We start from the raw sequence: 17,011 nt of genomic DNA, 5'->3' as shown, positions 1-17,011 counted from the left end.
GTTACAACCCCCCAAACGCCCCCACAACGCGGCGCGATCTGTATAAAGTAAAGTGGGGGGTTCCCCTCCCACAACCCCTGTCGGAGCCCTTTAAAACAGTCATTTTCTTCGGTGCGCGCCTCCGCATCGCGCTCAGTTGTCTGCACGCGCCTTTGTCCCGGCGCACTTTTGACCTGACACCGATTCTTCAGCAGTATTGCTTTACAAAAATGTGGAATGGTGTTAGCCCCAGGATCATTCACCTTTCTTCTGAGTGAATTCCATTTACCAGTATCTTCTGTCAATCAACTATTTCTAGCTCAGTTTGCCATCTTGGGACCTGCCTCTAGGGCACTAAGCTTATTTATGAACCACATCCAGTGCAAGCCTTCAGTCTTTTTTTCTGGTCATCAAACTGAAGAAGCCAATTAGATTTATTAGGCACACCCTGCCTTTGGTTACAAAGTAATATTGCCTTGGATTTCTAACCTACTGGCTTGTATTGTTGATAATTTGCTATTCTTACCTAGCTTCCCACCTCTCTTCTGTTATCACTTCTGTTAAGAAGGGACCACAGCTGCTCTTTTCTAGTCCTGTGGAACCTCGCCCATTTCTAAAGAGTTATTAACGAAAAATATCCTTCAGCAGACTTGTTAAGACCTCTCCAAGTTTCATTATTAGTATCCTAGGATGTATCTCATCTAGCTCCATGGCTTTGTCTACTTTTAAGTTTAGCAAGTTGCTTATGAATGGTGAAATATCTACTCCATTTTTTTTTTTTTTTTTTTTTTATTAAAAGCTTTTATTGAATAGTAAAATAAACACAGTCATCATCAAACAAGGACAATACAAAGTCACAGTAAGTCCAGAAAGGGGGCATCCCCCAAAACAGAAACCAGAACAAATGAACAAACAGGTCAACCCAGGCTGAAGAACCACAGAAATGAGAACAGCAATTTACATACACCCCTCCCCCTGTGACAGATCGCAGACCCCAAATGAGAAGATCCCAGCAGAGCAAAAAACAAAACAAAACAAGCATTCTACACTGCAATAAGAAAACATCTCCAGGGGCTTCCACTAATCCCAGTCCCCCCAACCCACAGTTAAGTATGCAGATGAAAATTTTGCCAAATGTGTGCATAACCATGCGCCTACCATGTTGGAGAGCAGTGAGATGAAACATCAGCTACCTTTGATGTAACCTCTGTACCACCAATGGCCAAGTAAGAGAAGCCAGTTGGTTTCATTGGGAGGCTAATATCAACCAGGCAGCTGTGATGGCCAATTTGCAAAAAGTGGATTCTCCCCTCTCCATATTCAACTCATGCCAGAACAATAAGGCATGTCGCCAATCAGCAGGCACCTGTTTACCCAAAATGCAGGAAATTTCCCCAAAGACCAAGTATCTATTTCATTTCAATAGGTATTCTTGTTAGCGTAGATTTGCTTGCTCAGATTGTGGTCATTCCTGGAAGGAGACAGTTGGTTAGCTCTGATTTTCTTTCATTTCTTAGCTTAGCTAGACAAATCTAGGTGCTAAATTACATTACATTACATTAGAGATTTCTATTCCGCCATTACCTTGCGGTTCAAGGGGGATTACAAAAGAATTATAAACGGTGGGTTACAATGGAAGATCATTTGTCCTTTTTAGAGAGGTAAAGAGAAGTCCAGTAGATTCAATGTGGCGGGAAGAGGGAGGGAGGAAGGATGGTATATGTGATGTTAGGACTGTTTCAGGAATTTCTTGAAGAGTATAGTTTTTATTTCTTTTCTGAACATCTTGTAGTCTGGGGTAGTTATCAGTAGATTGGAAATCTGGTTAAATATGGCTATCTGGTGCTTTCCTATAGAGAATGACACAGGGACATTTTGTCCGCGTCCCCAATCTCCATCCCCATTGGTTCTGTCCCTGCCCCATCCATGCAAGCTCTGTCTTCATCTGTACAAGCCTCGATGTGACAAGGACAGAACTTGCGGGGATGGTACAGGGATGGAGATAGATCCCCGTGTCATTCTCTACAACCCATCATGAACCTCCAATTTGATACCCAGCATTTAAAAACAAAAAACCAAACCCTGCATCGCGTCTCAAAATTTATTTTTTTCCTCATCACTCTGCCTTCAGAAATTTAAACAAATAACATGCAGGCACAAGCCACCACCTTTCTTATCTCAAAAGTATTCTTCCCCCTCCCCTCTTAAGTGCCTCCATAGTCTCCCTAAGCCAAGCTTGCAAAAGAACTCAGTCTTCCCTTTTACATGTCTACCTATTATCAGAGCAGTGTTGCATGATAAGATCAAGTGGTCTAGCCAATTGAACTTGGGATGGATTTTTTTATTTTGGGGGGGGAGAAGGGACAAGTAGTTGGGGCAATATTTTTTGAGATTAGGGTTCAGATGTTTGGCTGATTTTAAATTTTTAGAGTAGAGGATCTTTGGTTTTTGGATATGAGAGAATTGGGGTTTGGGGGTACATTTTTATATTGTTGAAAGGGGAGGGATTGTCAGCTTTTAAATCTTTGGCATGCAGGGTCTAATCAACCTAATTTTAGCAGCCTTTTTTTTTTTTTTTTTTTACCTGTAAACCCTGTCAGCTGGATTTATTTGGCCATCCAAAACTTGATCATTTAAAATCTCAATCATTTTTTGTAACTAAATTCTCTTACAAATGAAAGGTAATACTAGAAACTCTTTTCTGCTAAACAACATTATAAGACCATCATTTATGTATGGATTATATGACAAATTTTGACTTATTTTAAAGTAGGTTTGCAGTGAAGCAATTAGTAGATAGAGTTGTAATATATATGAATCTTTATGCCAACAGGTGAAAAAACCCAAGAGCATGCTCGTACCAGTTCTACGTTGTACAGCGAAGCTGATAGGTGCCTGATTTGTTTTGATTGCCTTTTGGAGCAGGAAGTTGGATTCCTTGAAAACTGTTGTCATGTCTTCTGTCTGAGCTGTATACTGAAATGGGCAAAAGTGAGTATTGAACATAAAATGACTTTCTGTGCACCCTAATCAAAGATAGAGCTTAGAGCAAGGGTTCTTGGTGGAGTTCTTGGGACACATAAGAACATAAGAAGTTGCCTCTGCTGGGTCAGACCAGAGGTCCATCGCGCCCAGCAGTCCGCACCTGCGGCGGCCCATCAGGCCCATGACCTGTACGGTGATCTTTGTCTGAACCCTTAAATCCCCCTTGGTCTCTATCTATACTCTCTCTATATCCCATCTCTACCTCTGTCTGTATCCCTCAATCCCCCTATCTTTCAGGAATTTATCCAATCCTTCTTTAAAACCCCGTAGTGTACTCTGTCCTATCACAACCTCCGGCAGCACGTTCCAGGTGTCCACCACCCTCTGAGTGAAAAATAATTTCCTAGCATTGGTTCTAAACCTGTCCCCTTTCAGCTTCTCCGAGTGCCCCCTTGTACTTGTGGTCCCCAATAGTCTGAAGAATCTGTCCCTGTCTACCTTCTCGATGCCTTTCATGATCTTGAAAGTCACTATCATGTCTCCTCTGAGTCTCCGCTTTTCCAGGGAGAAGAGCCCAGCCTTTCTATCCTGTCTTCGTATGGAAGGTTTTCCATACCTTTTATCATTTTCGTCACTCTTCTCTGGACCCTCTCAAGCATCGCCATGTCCTTCTTGAGGTACGGCGACCAATACTGGACACAGTACTCCAGGTGCGGGCGCACCATCGCCCGATACAGCGGCATGATGACTTCCTTCGTCCTGGTTGTGATACCCTTCTTAATAATACCTAACATTCTATTTGCTTTCTTTGAGGCTGCTGCACATTGTGCCGTTGATTTCATTGTTGTATCCACTAGCACACCCAAGTCCTTTTCAAGGTTGCTTTCACCTAGCACCGATGCCCCCATTTTGTAGCTGAACATCGGGTTCTTTTTACCTATATGCATGACCTTGCATTTCTCTATATTAAATCGCATTTGCCATTTATTTGCCCACTCTTCCAGTTTGTTTAGGTCCCTTTGTAGGTCTTCGCATTCCTCAGCGGTTCTAACCTTGCTGCAGAGTTTGGTGTCATCCGCAAATTTTATAACTTCACACTTCGTCCCCGTTTCCAGGTCGTTTATAAATACATTGAACAGCAGTGGTCCGAGCACCGACCCCTGCGGAACACTGCTCGTGACCCTCCGCCAGTCCGAGTATTGGCCCTTCACCCCAACCCTTTGTTTTCTGCCTGCCAACCAGTGTTTAAGCCATCTGTATATGTCCCCTTCCACCCCGTGGTTACGCAGCTTCCTAAGTAGTTGCTCATGGGGTACCTTGTCAAAGGCTTTTTGGAAGTCGAGGTAAATGATGTCTATGGGTTCCCTTTTGTCCATCTGGCTGCTTATTCCTTCAAAGAAGTGCAGTAAGTTTGTTTGGCACGACCTTCCCTTGCAGAACGCTTTCAGTTGTCCGTTTGTTTCTATGTGCTCACAGATGCTGTCCTTTATCAGTGCTTCCATCATCTTGCCCGGAACTGAAGTCAAGCTTACCGGCCAGTCAGGTTTTCAGAATACTCACAATGAATATGCATGAGAGAGATTTGCATACATTGGAAGCAATGCAAGCAGATTAGTATCTTGCATATTAATTGTGGATATTTTGAAAACCAGGTTAGCTTTGTGTGTCCCAAGTACTGGGTTGAGGCCCTCTGGTCTAGAATGATACATAACTGCAAATTCCAACTTCCTCAGTCTCTCAGAGAAGTGTTCCAATTTGTGAAATATATGCAGATGCCAGAGAGAACTACAAAGAAAGCCATGAATAACAGCTAAACTGTTGTCAGAAGAAAAGTAATCCGAATTATCATAGTAATTTAATTTCAACATCATCTAAAAGTTAAAAAAAGGGAAATCCCTATGCACCCCTCCCCCCCCCCCCGAGATATCCCCTGGCAGGAGGGATCCAGTAGATATATATCTCCAGTCCTTATGAGGATAAATAGACACAAAGGGCCGGCTTCTGTATGGGACGCCCGGTCTCGGAAGCTGCCCAAGCGGCTTTTGAGAATTGCACATGGGCGTCTTATATAGAATTGCATCTGTCCTCATTGTCAGACACCTAAGCCTGCCTAACACCACGATTCTCTAACTGGCATCCATGTCACAGGCTCTGGTTAGAGAATCTGGTTGCCGCTGAGCTGATCATGGCAAGGGAATCTCCCTGCTGCAGTCAGTTTAGCGCCACAGCAAGGAGCCCATCCATCCCCCCATGAAGATGACCAGCAAGAGGAATGCCCACTCCCTTCTTCTGGAACCCCCAATGCCCCCCCACCCCCTAATGTCCGTGGTAGGAAGAATGCTGAATTCCTCCTGCCGCCACCATCCTGATACATAGGAGGGGCCTTAGGCACCTGGGCCAATTGAAATCTTAGGCCTCCCTCCCAGTGCATTCTGGGATGCCCTGGGAGTAGCCTAGGACTCCGTTTGGCCAGATCCCTTATGCTGCCATGGGAGTGGCCTAAGGGATCAGGCCATCATACATTGTGGCTGTGAACATTCGGGGGTGGGAGAGGCTTCATGGGGAGACAGACGGGATCCCTGCTACGGCCACTAAACGGATCATGGCAGGGAGATTCCATTGCCGTGATTAGTTTAGCGGCCGCATCTATTTGAAATTTCAGGCGCCTATCACGGCCCTAGGGCTGCCTAAGCTCACCTAAGGCCACTTCCAGGTGAGCCCACGCCTAGCCTTGGGGGAGCTTAGGAGGCCCTGCGCGCCTCCCTAGGCTTGCAAAAATGCCTACAATGTAGGCAGTCTGCTTTGAGGTGTTTTTAAAAAAAATGTGCATCTGATTGGCTGGTTAGACAGCAGTAGTATGCCTACTGCTGCATACAATCAAGGCGCCATTTTATAGAATTTGCCCCAGAACATATAATTTTACAAAAGGTCACCCAGGTAAGGAAGGCATATAGGTGCATATGCTGTTCCTATTTTATAGAAGCTGCATATGCACGTGTGCTTTTATAATATAGTCACGTGAAAGCTTCCCCACAGTCACACATACTCTGAGACATAAATAGCTTTTTATCCCAGGACAAGCAGGCAGCATATTCTCACATATGGGTGACGTCACCGACAGAGCCCCGCAGCGGACAGCCTCGAAAGCAGACTTGCTTGAAGATCTTTATAGAACTTTCGAGTGCTGCACCGCGCATGCGCGTGTGCCTTCCCACCCAAACTAGGGGGCACATCTCCTGTGAAGATCCTCAGTTCGTTTTCCGCGGAGCCAAGAAGTCCTCTTCGTCTTAGCTCTTCACCGCGGCTGTTTTCAGTTTTATTTAATTTCGGTCGCTGTGTTTCGGTTTATTTCTCAAAAACAAAAAAATGTTTACTTTATTTCTCTTTTTTCGTCCGGTCAACGGGCCTTGGGCCTAGGCCCAACCGCTCGCTTCATTCATCACGAGCTTTATTTTTTCTATATCCCGGCCTTTGACCGGGTTTAAGCGCTGTAGTCAGTGCAGTCGGACGCTTTCCATCACTGACCCTCACTGTCGGTGTTTGCATTGTTTGGGTCCAGGTCATTGTCCTCAAGACTGTCACCGCTGCTGGACTCTCAAATCTAGGGCCTTTCATCGTCGGTGTGCCCAATTTCAGCAACTCTTTGGCGGTATGGAGCAGCCCTCAGACAAGGCCTCGACCTCGGCTCCGAAGGCCTCGACCCCGCTTTTGACTGGGGCCTCGGTCTCCAAGGCCTCGACCTCGACTCCGGCTTCCCTTCCGGCTAAGTCCTCATCCTCGTCGGTCTCGAAGGCTTCCACGGTGCCTCCTGTGAAGACATCCTCCAGGGGTAAGTCTCCTGTCTCTCCCTCAGGTACCGTCCCTAGGAAGCTACCAGAGTCTCATTCTCAGCCAGTTCTTCCGGTCTGGTCTTCCTCTTTGAGACCTCCTCCTAAGCGTGCCTCCAAGAGTAGGGAATGCTTATCTTTGAGGTCGCCCTCTTTGAAGCGCACTACTGCACCTACGAGACTGGATCCTTTTGTCTCGGTGCCCATGTTCGAGAACATGTTAAAGGCCATCTTAACGACGCAGATTTCCTCGATAGTGGCTAACCTTGTTCCGTCCTCGACCCTGTCTCCTGGGGACCAGCCTGGGCATCAGATTTGCCTCGGCCACTGAAGCGGCTCTCTTCAAGTGACTCTTCACCTGAGCCTCCGTCAAGGTCTCCCTGGCCTCGCTCGAAGAATCGCTCGAAGCACTCAAGGCATCGTGCTTCCAAGCTTCGTCGGGAGCCGCCTGTTGTCCCTTCTACTTCCATGGATGACGAGGCTTCTATTCCTCGTTCTTCCAGAGCGAAGCACAGGTCTCGACCTCTGGATATCTCGACTCGAAGCCTATCTGGATCGAGGACTCCTCCATCGAAGCCAGCTTTACGAGACCTTTCAGCTCCTGCTTCGACACATTCGGTGCCTCCCACTCTGAGGACCTCGCCGTCGAGGAGCTTGAAGCGTAGACACTCACTGACTCCGCCTCATGCAGATAGTGCGGCTTCTTCCTTTACCATGCGTCTTGAATCAGAACCTCTCTCTCAATACTCTAGAGAGGCTTCTCCCTCCTACTCGGTGGCTCCACAGTCTCGCACTCCTTCTCCAGATGAGGCCTCATCCTCGAAGTCTACTTCCTTTGCTAAATTTGTCTTTGACATGGGACAAGTCCTTCAACTGGATCTGCATTCTGATTCCAAGTACACTCCAGAATACTTGGCTGACATGGAGCTCGCTCATCCACCTAAAGAGACTATGAGACTACCTATGACTCCAGTCCTTAAACAAACTTTCATGAGAAATATGGAAACTCCTTATTCCATTACTGCCATCCCATCAAAATTGGAATCTCGCTACCGCACAGTTCCCTGTAAGGGATTCGAGAAGTCTCAATTATCCCATCAGTCCTTGGTGGTGGAATCCTCCTTTAAAAAGGCTCATCCAGCCAAGCTGTATGCTGCAGTAGGTCCAGGCAGGGAGGGCCGTACCATGGATAAGTTTGGCCGCAGGCTCTATCAGAATTCAATGATGGCTAACAGAATTCTGAATTATAACTACATCTTTACCACCTATTTCAACCATTTTTTTGAAACTGTTGCCTTCTTTTTATCCGGATCTCTCCAAACCACGTCTTCAGGAGTTCAAACAGATCCTCAAGACTCTTTCTCAATTACGACTCTTTATGTTGCAAGCCTCTTATAATGCTTTCGAATTATCTTCCCGAGTCTCTGCCTTCGCTGTAGCCATGCATAGATTGGCTTGGCTACGTATCGTTGATATGGATCCCAATCTTCAGGATCGTTTGGCCAACTTACCTTGTCTGGGCAATGAACTGTTTGATGATTCCATTGAAGCTGCTACTAAGCGCCTCTCTGAACATGAGCGCTCTTTTGCTTCTCTAGTTCGACAGAAGCCCAAGCCTCCTCCGGTTCGGACATACAAGCAACCACAGCGTCGTTATCCTCAGAAAACGACTCCTGCTTTTTCCAGGCCTCTGCCTCGACGTCCTCAACAGCAGCAACGGCAACAAAAATCTCAAACTCCCGCTGCCATTAAACCAGCTCAGTCTTTTTGACGTTCCCAGTCTGAGCATTCCAACCTCCCTGCATCAGAATTCTCTTCTGCCCATAGGAGGTCGTCTTATTTTTATCACCAGTGGGAGACGATCACCTCAGATCTCTGGGTTCTTACTATCCTGCGAGAGGGATACTCTCTTTGCTTCCTTCAGGTACCTCCAGATCGCCCCCCCCCCCAAGAGAGTGTCTTTCCAATCAGTCGCAACTTCCTCTTCTTCTTCAGGCGGCTCAGGCTCTCTTTCGCCTTCAAGCTGTGGAGGAGATTCCTCTGTCTCAACGGAATCTTGGGTTCTATTCCCGCTAATTTCTTGCTCTGAAGAAGACAGGGGACTTGCGACCCATTCTGGACCTCAGAGCTCTCAACAAGTTCCTGGTTAAAGAGAAATTTCGGATGCTTTCGTTGCCGACCTTGTACTCCCTGATGGATCAGGGAGATTGGATGTGCTCGCTGGATCTCAAAGAGGCTTATACGCATATCCCCATCCATCCAGCCTCTCGCAAATATCTCTGATTCAAGGTGGGGACTCTTCATCTACAATACAGGGTTCTTCCTTTCGGATTGGCCTCTTCCCCCAGGGTGTTTACAAAATGTCTGGTGGTGGTGGCGGCAGCTCTTCTCTTCCAGGGTCTTCAAGTATTTCCATACCTGGACGACTGGCTTATCAAGGACCCCTCTCTTTAAGGAGTTATTTCAGCGACCCAATAGACTATTATATCTCTACAAAGTCTGGGGTTCGCAATCAACTTCCCGAAGTCTCAGCTGACCCCGTCTCAGTCTCTCCAGTTCATTGGAGCCACCCTGGATACTGTCCGTCTGAGAGCATTTCTTCCTTTACCATGTCAGGACACCCATGTCCTGCCATCTCTCTGCCCATTCCCCTAGTTTGTCCAAGTCTCTTTGCAATTCTTCGCAGTCCTCCTTTGTCCGAGCTCTACTAAATAGTTTGGTGTCGTCCGCAAATTTTATTATCTCACACTTCGTCCCTGTTTCTAGATCATTTATGAATATGTTAAAAAGCAGTGGCCCGAGCACCGAGCCCTGCGGAGCACCACTCGTGACCTTTCTCCAGTCTGAGTAGTGGCCCTTCACCCCTACCCTCTGTTTCCTACCTTCTAACCAGTTTCTGATCCATCTATGCACGTCTCCGTCCACCCCATGGTTCTTCAGTTTCCGGAGTAGACGTTCATGAGGCACCTTGTCAAAGGCTTTCTGGAAATCTAGGTATATGATGTCTATGGGGTCTCCTCTGTCCATTTGTTTGTTAATTCCTTCGAAGAAGTGCAGTAAGTTAGTCAGGCACGATCTTCCCCTGCAGAAACCATGTTGGCTGGTTTTCAGAAGTTCGTTTCTTTCAAAATGTTTATCGATGTTTTCTTTTATCAGTGCTTCCGCCATTTTCCCCGGAACCGAGGTCAGACTCACCGGTCTGTAGTTTCCCGGGTCCCCTCTTGATCCCTTTTTAAAGATGGGCGTTACGTTGGCTATCTTCCAATCCTCCGGAATCACACCTGTTTTCAGAGATAGGTTGCAAATTTGCTGCAGTAGTTCTGCTATTTCCTCCTTTAGTTCCTTCAGAACCCTTGGATGGATTCCATCCGGACCCGGCGATTTGTCAGTTTTTAGTTTTTCTATCTGCCTGCGCACCTCATCAAGGCTCACTTCCATGGATGTTAACTTTTGTGCTTGATTTCCCTTGAAGATTTGTTCAGGTTCCGGTATGTTGGTTGTGTCTTCGCTTGTAAATACCGATGAAAAGAACATGTTAAGTCTTTCTGCGACCTCTTTCTCTTCCTTCACCGCTCCCTTCCGGTCTCCGTCGTCCAGTGGTCCCACCTCTTCCCTAGCCGGCTGTTTCCCTTTAATATATCTAAAGAACGGCTTGAAATTTCGTGCTTCCCTGGCTAGCCTCTCTTCATACTCTTTTTTGGCTTTTCGAACCACACGATGACATTCTTTTTGATACTTTCTGTGATCTTTCCAGTTTCCCTCAGATTTGTCCTTCTTCCATTTTCTGAATGAGTTTTTCTTATTGCCTATCGCTTCCTTCACTATTTTAGTTATCCACGCCGGGTCTTTTGTTCGACTCTTGTTGCACCCTTTTCTGAATTTGGGGATATACAGATTTTGCGCCTCGCTCACTGTATTCCACATAAGGAATTGTGGTGTGGCTATCTTTCATTGATCAAAAAACCTTCATGATTATTATGTGACTTAATTCGTCATAAATCTTAATATTTACTACTCATCATAATTTAGATAAAATAGTCAAAAAAATTATTTTATCCTATCATTAATATATATTTTTTTACCAAAATTTATCTTACACTTTTTTTCTTTTTCAAAGAACTGTGCAAATTTGCAAATTATAACAAGTGCAAAACGGCAACTGCCAAATAGTAATTTTAACTGTGCAAATAAGCAATAGTTTTAACTGTGCAAATTAGCAAAGCACAGAAATTGCAGCAAAACTGCTGCTTTGGTGCAAATAGGCAAAATACAGCAAAGACATATCAATAAGCCAAAAGGCACTTATCTTGTGATTTAGTAGTACAAGATATATTGCTTAGTTCCCATGAGCTGTATCCACGGGAACCCATTTCGCCGCAGTCATGCGGCTTCCTCAGGGTTTTAATTTATTTACGGGCTGGAAAAAAGCACAAGAACGAAAAAATAAAGTTATAAAAGATATGTCATATTCACCAAAACATTTAAGAAGTGTAGTACTTACTTAGAGCATTTGTCGTTTGAGTTGTTATCACACAAACCTGCACTCAAAAATGGCACTTATAAGCATAAGACGCAGTAGGCAAAAAACCATTGGGACATTTTGATTGGATAAGGAATGCCCAGCATAGAAAGAACATCAGAATTTGCCACAAAGATAAACATTATATAAATACTGACCAATCTACTACAGTATTAAGCCCCATAGGGTGCATGCTGTTAAGTAAATAAATCCATCTGAGTTCACGTTGTCTTAATCTTTTGGTTCTATCACCTCCTCGTAACGTCCTGGGTTCATGATCTATCGCCAGGCAACGTAAGTTATTGAAAGTGTGTTTCAGTAGAGCACAATGTTCAACTATAACCTCTGAACTCCTATTGCGTTTAAGATTGGATTTATGCTCACAAATTCTAGTTTTTAAATCCCTTGTGGTCATACCGATATACAGCAGATTGCATGGGCAAATAACATAAATAACGAACCGACTTATGCAGTTTGTAAAATGTCTCAAAGTATATTGTTTGTTGTCTTGTGGATTAGTGAAAATCTTGGTTTGCAGTGTGATTTCACATATACTGCAAGATTGACATTTAAAATGACCAATCAAATTTTGTGACGTTGCCATAGAACTAATATTTGAAGGACATAAGATTTCTTTAAGATTGGAATTCCTAGAAAAGGCAATCCTGAGATTCTTCTTTTCAAAAATGGGATGAAGTCGCATAATTTCCCAATTGTCTCTGATGATCTGTGCTATTTTGGTGCTATTAGAAATTTAGATGAGTTATTGTAGCGACCCAACGGACTACCTGGTTCCTACAAAGTTTGGGGTTCAAAATCAATTTTCCCAAATCCCAACTTCAGCCCTCACAGAATCTACAGTTCATAGGAGCTCTTCTGGACACTGTCCAACTCAGAGCATTCCTTCCTCAACAACGTCTGGAAGCTCTTCTTCAACTCTGTCATACAATGTCTTCCCGCTCTTCCATCTCAGCGAGACACATGAAGGTACTCCTAGGTCACATGGCCTCCACAGTACACATAACTCTTTTTGCCAGACTTCACCTCAGAATTCCTCAGATGTCCCTGGCATCTCAATGGACGCAGGTTTGCGATCCACTTTCTCGACACATAACAGTCACTCCTTCATTGAAGCAGTCTCTCCGTTGGTGGATGCTCTCTTCCAATCTCTCCAGAGGCTTGCTTTTTCAAACGCCCTCCCCCCCATCAGAAGGCTCTCACGACAGATTCTTCGACCTACGCTTGGGGCGCTCATGTCGATGGTCTCCGTACCCAAGGCCACTGGACCAGTATGGATCGTCAATTTCACATCAATCTGTTGGAATTTGGAGCAATCTTCAAGGCTCTCAACGCTTTTCAACATCTTCTTCACAACCAAGTAATCCTCATTCGGACGGACAACCAAGTCGCCATGTATTATGTCAACAAACAGGGAGGGACGGGATCTTCCTCCCTTTGTCAAGAAGCTCTGAAGGTTTGGGATTGGGCATTCCGCCACAACACCTTCCTCAAAGCTGTCTACATTGAAGGGGCAAAAAATTGCTTGGCGGACAACTTGAGTCGTCTTCTGCAACCTCACGAATGGACACTCCATTCCTCGCCTCTTCATCACATTTTTTCACAGTGGGAAATGCCTCAGATAGACCTATTTGCAGCTCCCCACAACCACAAACTGCCTCAGTTCTCTTCCAGGATATATTCTCCTCATCGCCTCGAGCAGATGCTTTTCTTCTGGAATGGACGAATCTCTTCCTCTATGCATTCCCTCCATTCCCTCTCATTCTCAAGACTCTGGTCAAGTTGAAGAACGATTGTGCCACCATGATTCTGATTGCTCCTCTGGACTCTGAGTATTCAGCAATTAGCAACCCTGATTCCTCTGTCACCCAAGGTCAAGGCTTCTCTTTCTTGGGGAGCCACTCTCCGTCCGTCAGACAAGGATGTCCATTCCAGTCTCCACCTCCTGTACTCACCATCACCACAGATGCCTCAAACAAGATTAAGGAAGCACACCTCAATCACCTACAGACCCAAGGTCAGTGGTTAGACAGATCAACTTTCATATAAATCTTCTGGAACTTCGAGCAATTTACTATGCGCTATGAGCATTCAGTCCTTGGATTTGCAACACACGACTGTTGATTCAAACAGATAACCAGGGGGCAGTGTTCTATCTGAACAAACAAGGAGGCTCAGGGTCCTTATCCCTTTGCAGATCCATAAAAGGGCTTTTCCATGTCAAACCACCTCCAATAGTTTGGGATCTCAATGTTGTTCTCTCTAGACTTATGAAGCCTTCTTTTGAACCAATGTCTTCGGTTCATCTTAATTACCTCACTTGGAAAGTGGTCTTTCTCATCTCCTTTACCTCTGCTTGCAGAGTAAGTGAACTTCAAGCGCTAGTGGCAGACCTACCTTTTACAGTGTTACACCATGACAAAGTAGAGCTTCACACCCATCCAAAGTTCCTTCCAAAAGTAGTCACTGAATTCCATCTCAATCAATCCATCCTCCAGTTTTTTTTTTCCCAAGCCTCATTCTCATCCTCATCCTGGAGTATCAGCTCTTCATACTTTGGACTGTAAACAAGCTTTGGTTTATTACTTACAGCGTACTCAGTCACATAGAACATCTCCTCAACTTTTCACTGGGCTGCAACTTAGGAGTTGCGCCACAGCCCACAAAGTCTGAACTATGGCAGCTTCAGTTGTTTTCCTACGCTCTACTCCTATTGATGAAATCTGTAAAGCTGCTACTTGGTCCTCAGTTCATACATTCATATCACTATTTTCTGGAATCTTTTTCCATACAGGATGTTCACTTTGGCCAAGCAGTATTCCAAAATTTATTCTGTTAATGGCCAACACTCCCTCCATACCATTGTACTAAGCTAGGGAGTCCTACATGTGAGAATATGCTGCCTGCTTGACCTGGGATAAAGCACAGTTACTTACCGTAACAGGTGTTATCCAGGGACAGCAGGTAGATATTCTTACAACCCACCCTCCTCCCCTAGTTGGCTTTATAGCTTGCTTACGGAACTGAGGAACCACGAGCCTGCATCAGGCGGGAAGGCACTTCCGCATGCGCGGTGCAGGCAGTTTGCAAACTTTCTTAAGTTCTTAAAGCTGTCCGTACCGTGGCTCCATGGATGACATCACCCACATGTAAAAATATCTGCCTGCTGTTCCTGGATAACACCTGTTATGGTACGTAACTGTGCTATTTTAGAAAAAAAAAAATCAGCAATTAAAGTCAGACAAGAACTTTTTTAGATTTTACACCTGCTGTCCAACTAGGAGGAAATATTTGTTGGATAAGTGTCTTTTAATTATAATATGGCAGCTCACCCTTAAAAGCTGAAAGGAAAGGGAAGAGGTTTTAAAATGACATGAATAATAAGTGTTAATGAATAATAAGTGTTAATAAATAACAAGTGTTAATAATTCTTTCTCAGACAGTTGCTTCTTGTCCGATTGACCGCAAACCTTTTCAAGCAGTATATAAATTTGGTGTGTCACAGGAGTTTGTCAAGGTAGGTTCCAAATGTTATTTCTGTATATAGCACAAATTTCAACTGAATCTTTGGGATCAGTATTTGAAAAACTTGTTCAGTTAACTTTTGAAATTTCAATTACAACTGTTTTCTGACTATGTGATGTTCAGCCAAAAAATAACCATTTAAAGAGAGGAGGGTGGACTAAAGTTAACTTTAGTCTGGATGATAAATTTGCTATGCTAAAGTAAACTAACTGGTCCACTTTAGACTCACATTTCAGTGACCTAACTTTAAGTGGAAATTCAAAGAATGTAACTGGTTAAAAAAAATGGATAAGTTGTCCATAAATCTTCTAACCAGATAATCCCACCACTGAATGTTGACTTCTTGTTTTTTAAAACATACCCTAGTCACTAAATAGAAAAGATTGTTTTTCTTATGTTCTTTTAATTTGCTAAATATTATTTACTGGTAAATCTGTCTCTGTTTTGATGAGTTCTGATGTGGTACTCCATTTGATTTGATAAAATGCTATTAAACGTAGAGTGTACAAATGGCTGTTTGAGTATATAGCCAATGTTTACTTAATTCATAATCTTAACTACTAAAGTCATGTTTTATTTGAGGACAAGACTAAAATAAGACTGAGATGGTTAGTATTTTCACAGGAAGCTTCAATGTGATGGTTGTTCAAAATGTATAAAGCAGTTGGTTTTTATAGTCATAAAAATCTGTTGATTATATACTTTTTGTACATCCAGATGTTAAGATTACCAGTTTACCGTATTTTTCGCTCCATAAGACGCACCTTAGATTTAGAGGAGAAAAACAAGAAAAAAAACATTCTGAACCAAATTCTCCCTACCAGGCTCTGCACCCAACCCCACACTCCTTGCCAAGCTCTGCACCCTGTCCCCCCTCTGGTGGTCTAGTGCAGTGTTTTTCAACCTTTTTTGGGCAAAGGCACACTTGTTTCATGAAAAAAATCACGAGGCACACCACCATTAGAAAATGTTAAAAAATTTAACTCTGTGCCTATATTGACTATATATAAAGTAATTCTCTTGAATAGGAATCAAATAAACACAAAGAAAGTATTTTATAATGCTGCCACCGCCAACAACACCGTTGGCGGCAGTGGCACTCAAGTGGCTAAAGAGTTTGCCGGCCTAGGGACAACACTGGAGGGTGGCCAGCTGTGCACCCCCTTGGGACGTAAACCCGGGGTGGGGCAGACCGCCCTCCCCCCACCCTGGTATGCCACTATCTGTACCTCACTCACTCCCTATGATCAAAAATTCTCCTTTCTTCTATTCCCCGTGTACACAACCATCTCTTTCCCTCCCTTCCTCTTTCCAAAGTCCATGCCTTCTGTGTCCAAACACTCATTCCCTCCCCCACCTCAGCATCTCTTTCCCTCCCTTCCTCTCTCCCAAGTCCATTTCTTCTGTGTCCAAAAACGCATTCCCTCCCCCACCTCAGCATCTCTTTCCCTCCCTTCCTCTCTCCCTCCCTTCCTCTCTCCCAAGTCCATTTCTTCTGTGTCCAAAAACGCATTCCCTCCCCCACCTCAGCATCTCTTTCCCTCCCTTCCTCTCTCCCAAGTTCATGCCTTGTGTCCAAAATGCACTCCCTCCCCCCTTTTGTGTTCCGTGTTTGCCTCCCAGCCCATCTTTGCAACTTTCTCAGCAAAACGAAGCTCAAGCCGCGAGGCTTGTCTTCTGCTTCCTGCCTGCCCTGCCGCGCACAAATAGCCAAACGGAAGTATTCTCCGACGTCAGCGCTGACGTCGGAGGGCAGGCTTTGCTTAAGCCCTCCCTCCGACGTCAGCGCTGACATCGGGGAACGCTTGCGATCGGCTATATGTTAGCTGCAGGGCAGGCAGGAACAGAAGACGAGCCTCGCGGCTCGAGATGTATTGAACTCCGCGGGTCCCCCTTCCAGCTCTCTCCTGTCCACGTGGGACGGACCGCCCCTCTCCCTAGACTGGTGGTACTGCCCTGATGGCGGCCCTGACCGTACGGCACACCAGGCAACATCTCGTGTGCCGCGGAACTGCGGTTGAAAAACACTGGTCTAGTGGTAGGACGGGATAGGGCAGGCAGGGACAGGGCATGCAGGCCTAGTAGCTGGCAGGCAGGTAGGGACAGAGCACGCAGGCGGGCAGCCCTCCCCCTCCCAGACCTCTCCCCAGGCAGGCAG

The 17,011-nt window shown here is 45.0% G+C and overlaps 1 protein-coding gene across 5 annotated transcripts in view; it reads left to right on the top strand.

Annotated features, from left to right (window-relative positions):
• The window catches only part of SCAF11 (SR-related CTD associated factor 11), a 543,954-nt gene that overhangs the window by 170,438 nt on the left and 356,505 nt on the right, over positions 1-17,011 (top strand). For all 5 annotated transcript variants that reach the window (XM_033958790.1, XM_033958787.1, XM_033958788.1 and 2 more), the window contains 2 exons: positions 2,813-2,970; positions 14,768-14,845. In XM_033958790.1, the coding sequence (XP_033814681.1) occupies positions 2,813-2,970; positions 14,768-14,845 (236 nt within the window). The remainder of the gene's footprint in view (positions 1-2,812; positions 2,971-14,767; positions 14,846-17,011) is intronic.

The sequence above is a fragment of the Geotrypetes seraphini genome, chromosome 9 (genome assembly GCF_902459505.1).
Source record: "Geotrypetes seraphini chromosome 9, aGeoSer1.1, whole genome shotgun sequence".
NCBI lineage: Eukaryota > Metazoa > Chordata > Amphibia > Gymnophiona > Dermophiidae > Geotrypetes > Geotrypetes seraphini.
Note: the sequence above shows the minus strand (reverse complement) of the source record. Positions and strands in the feature narration are given on the sequence as shown.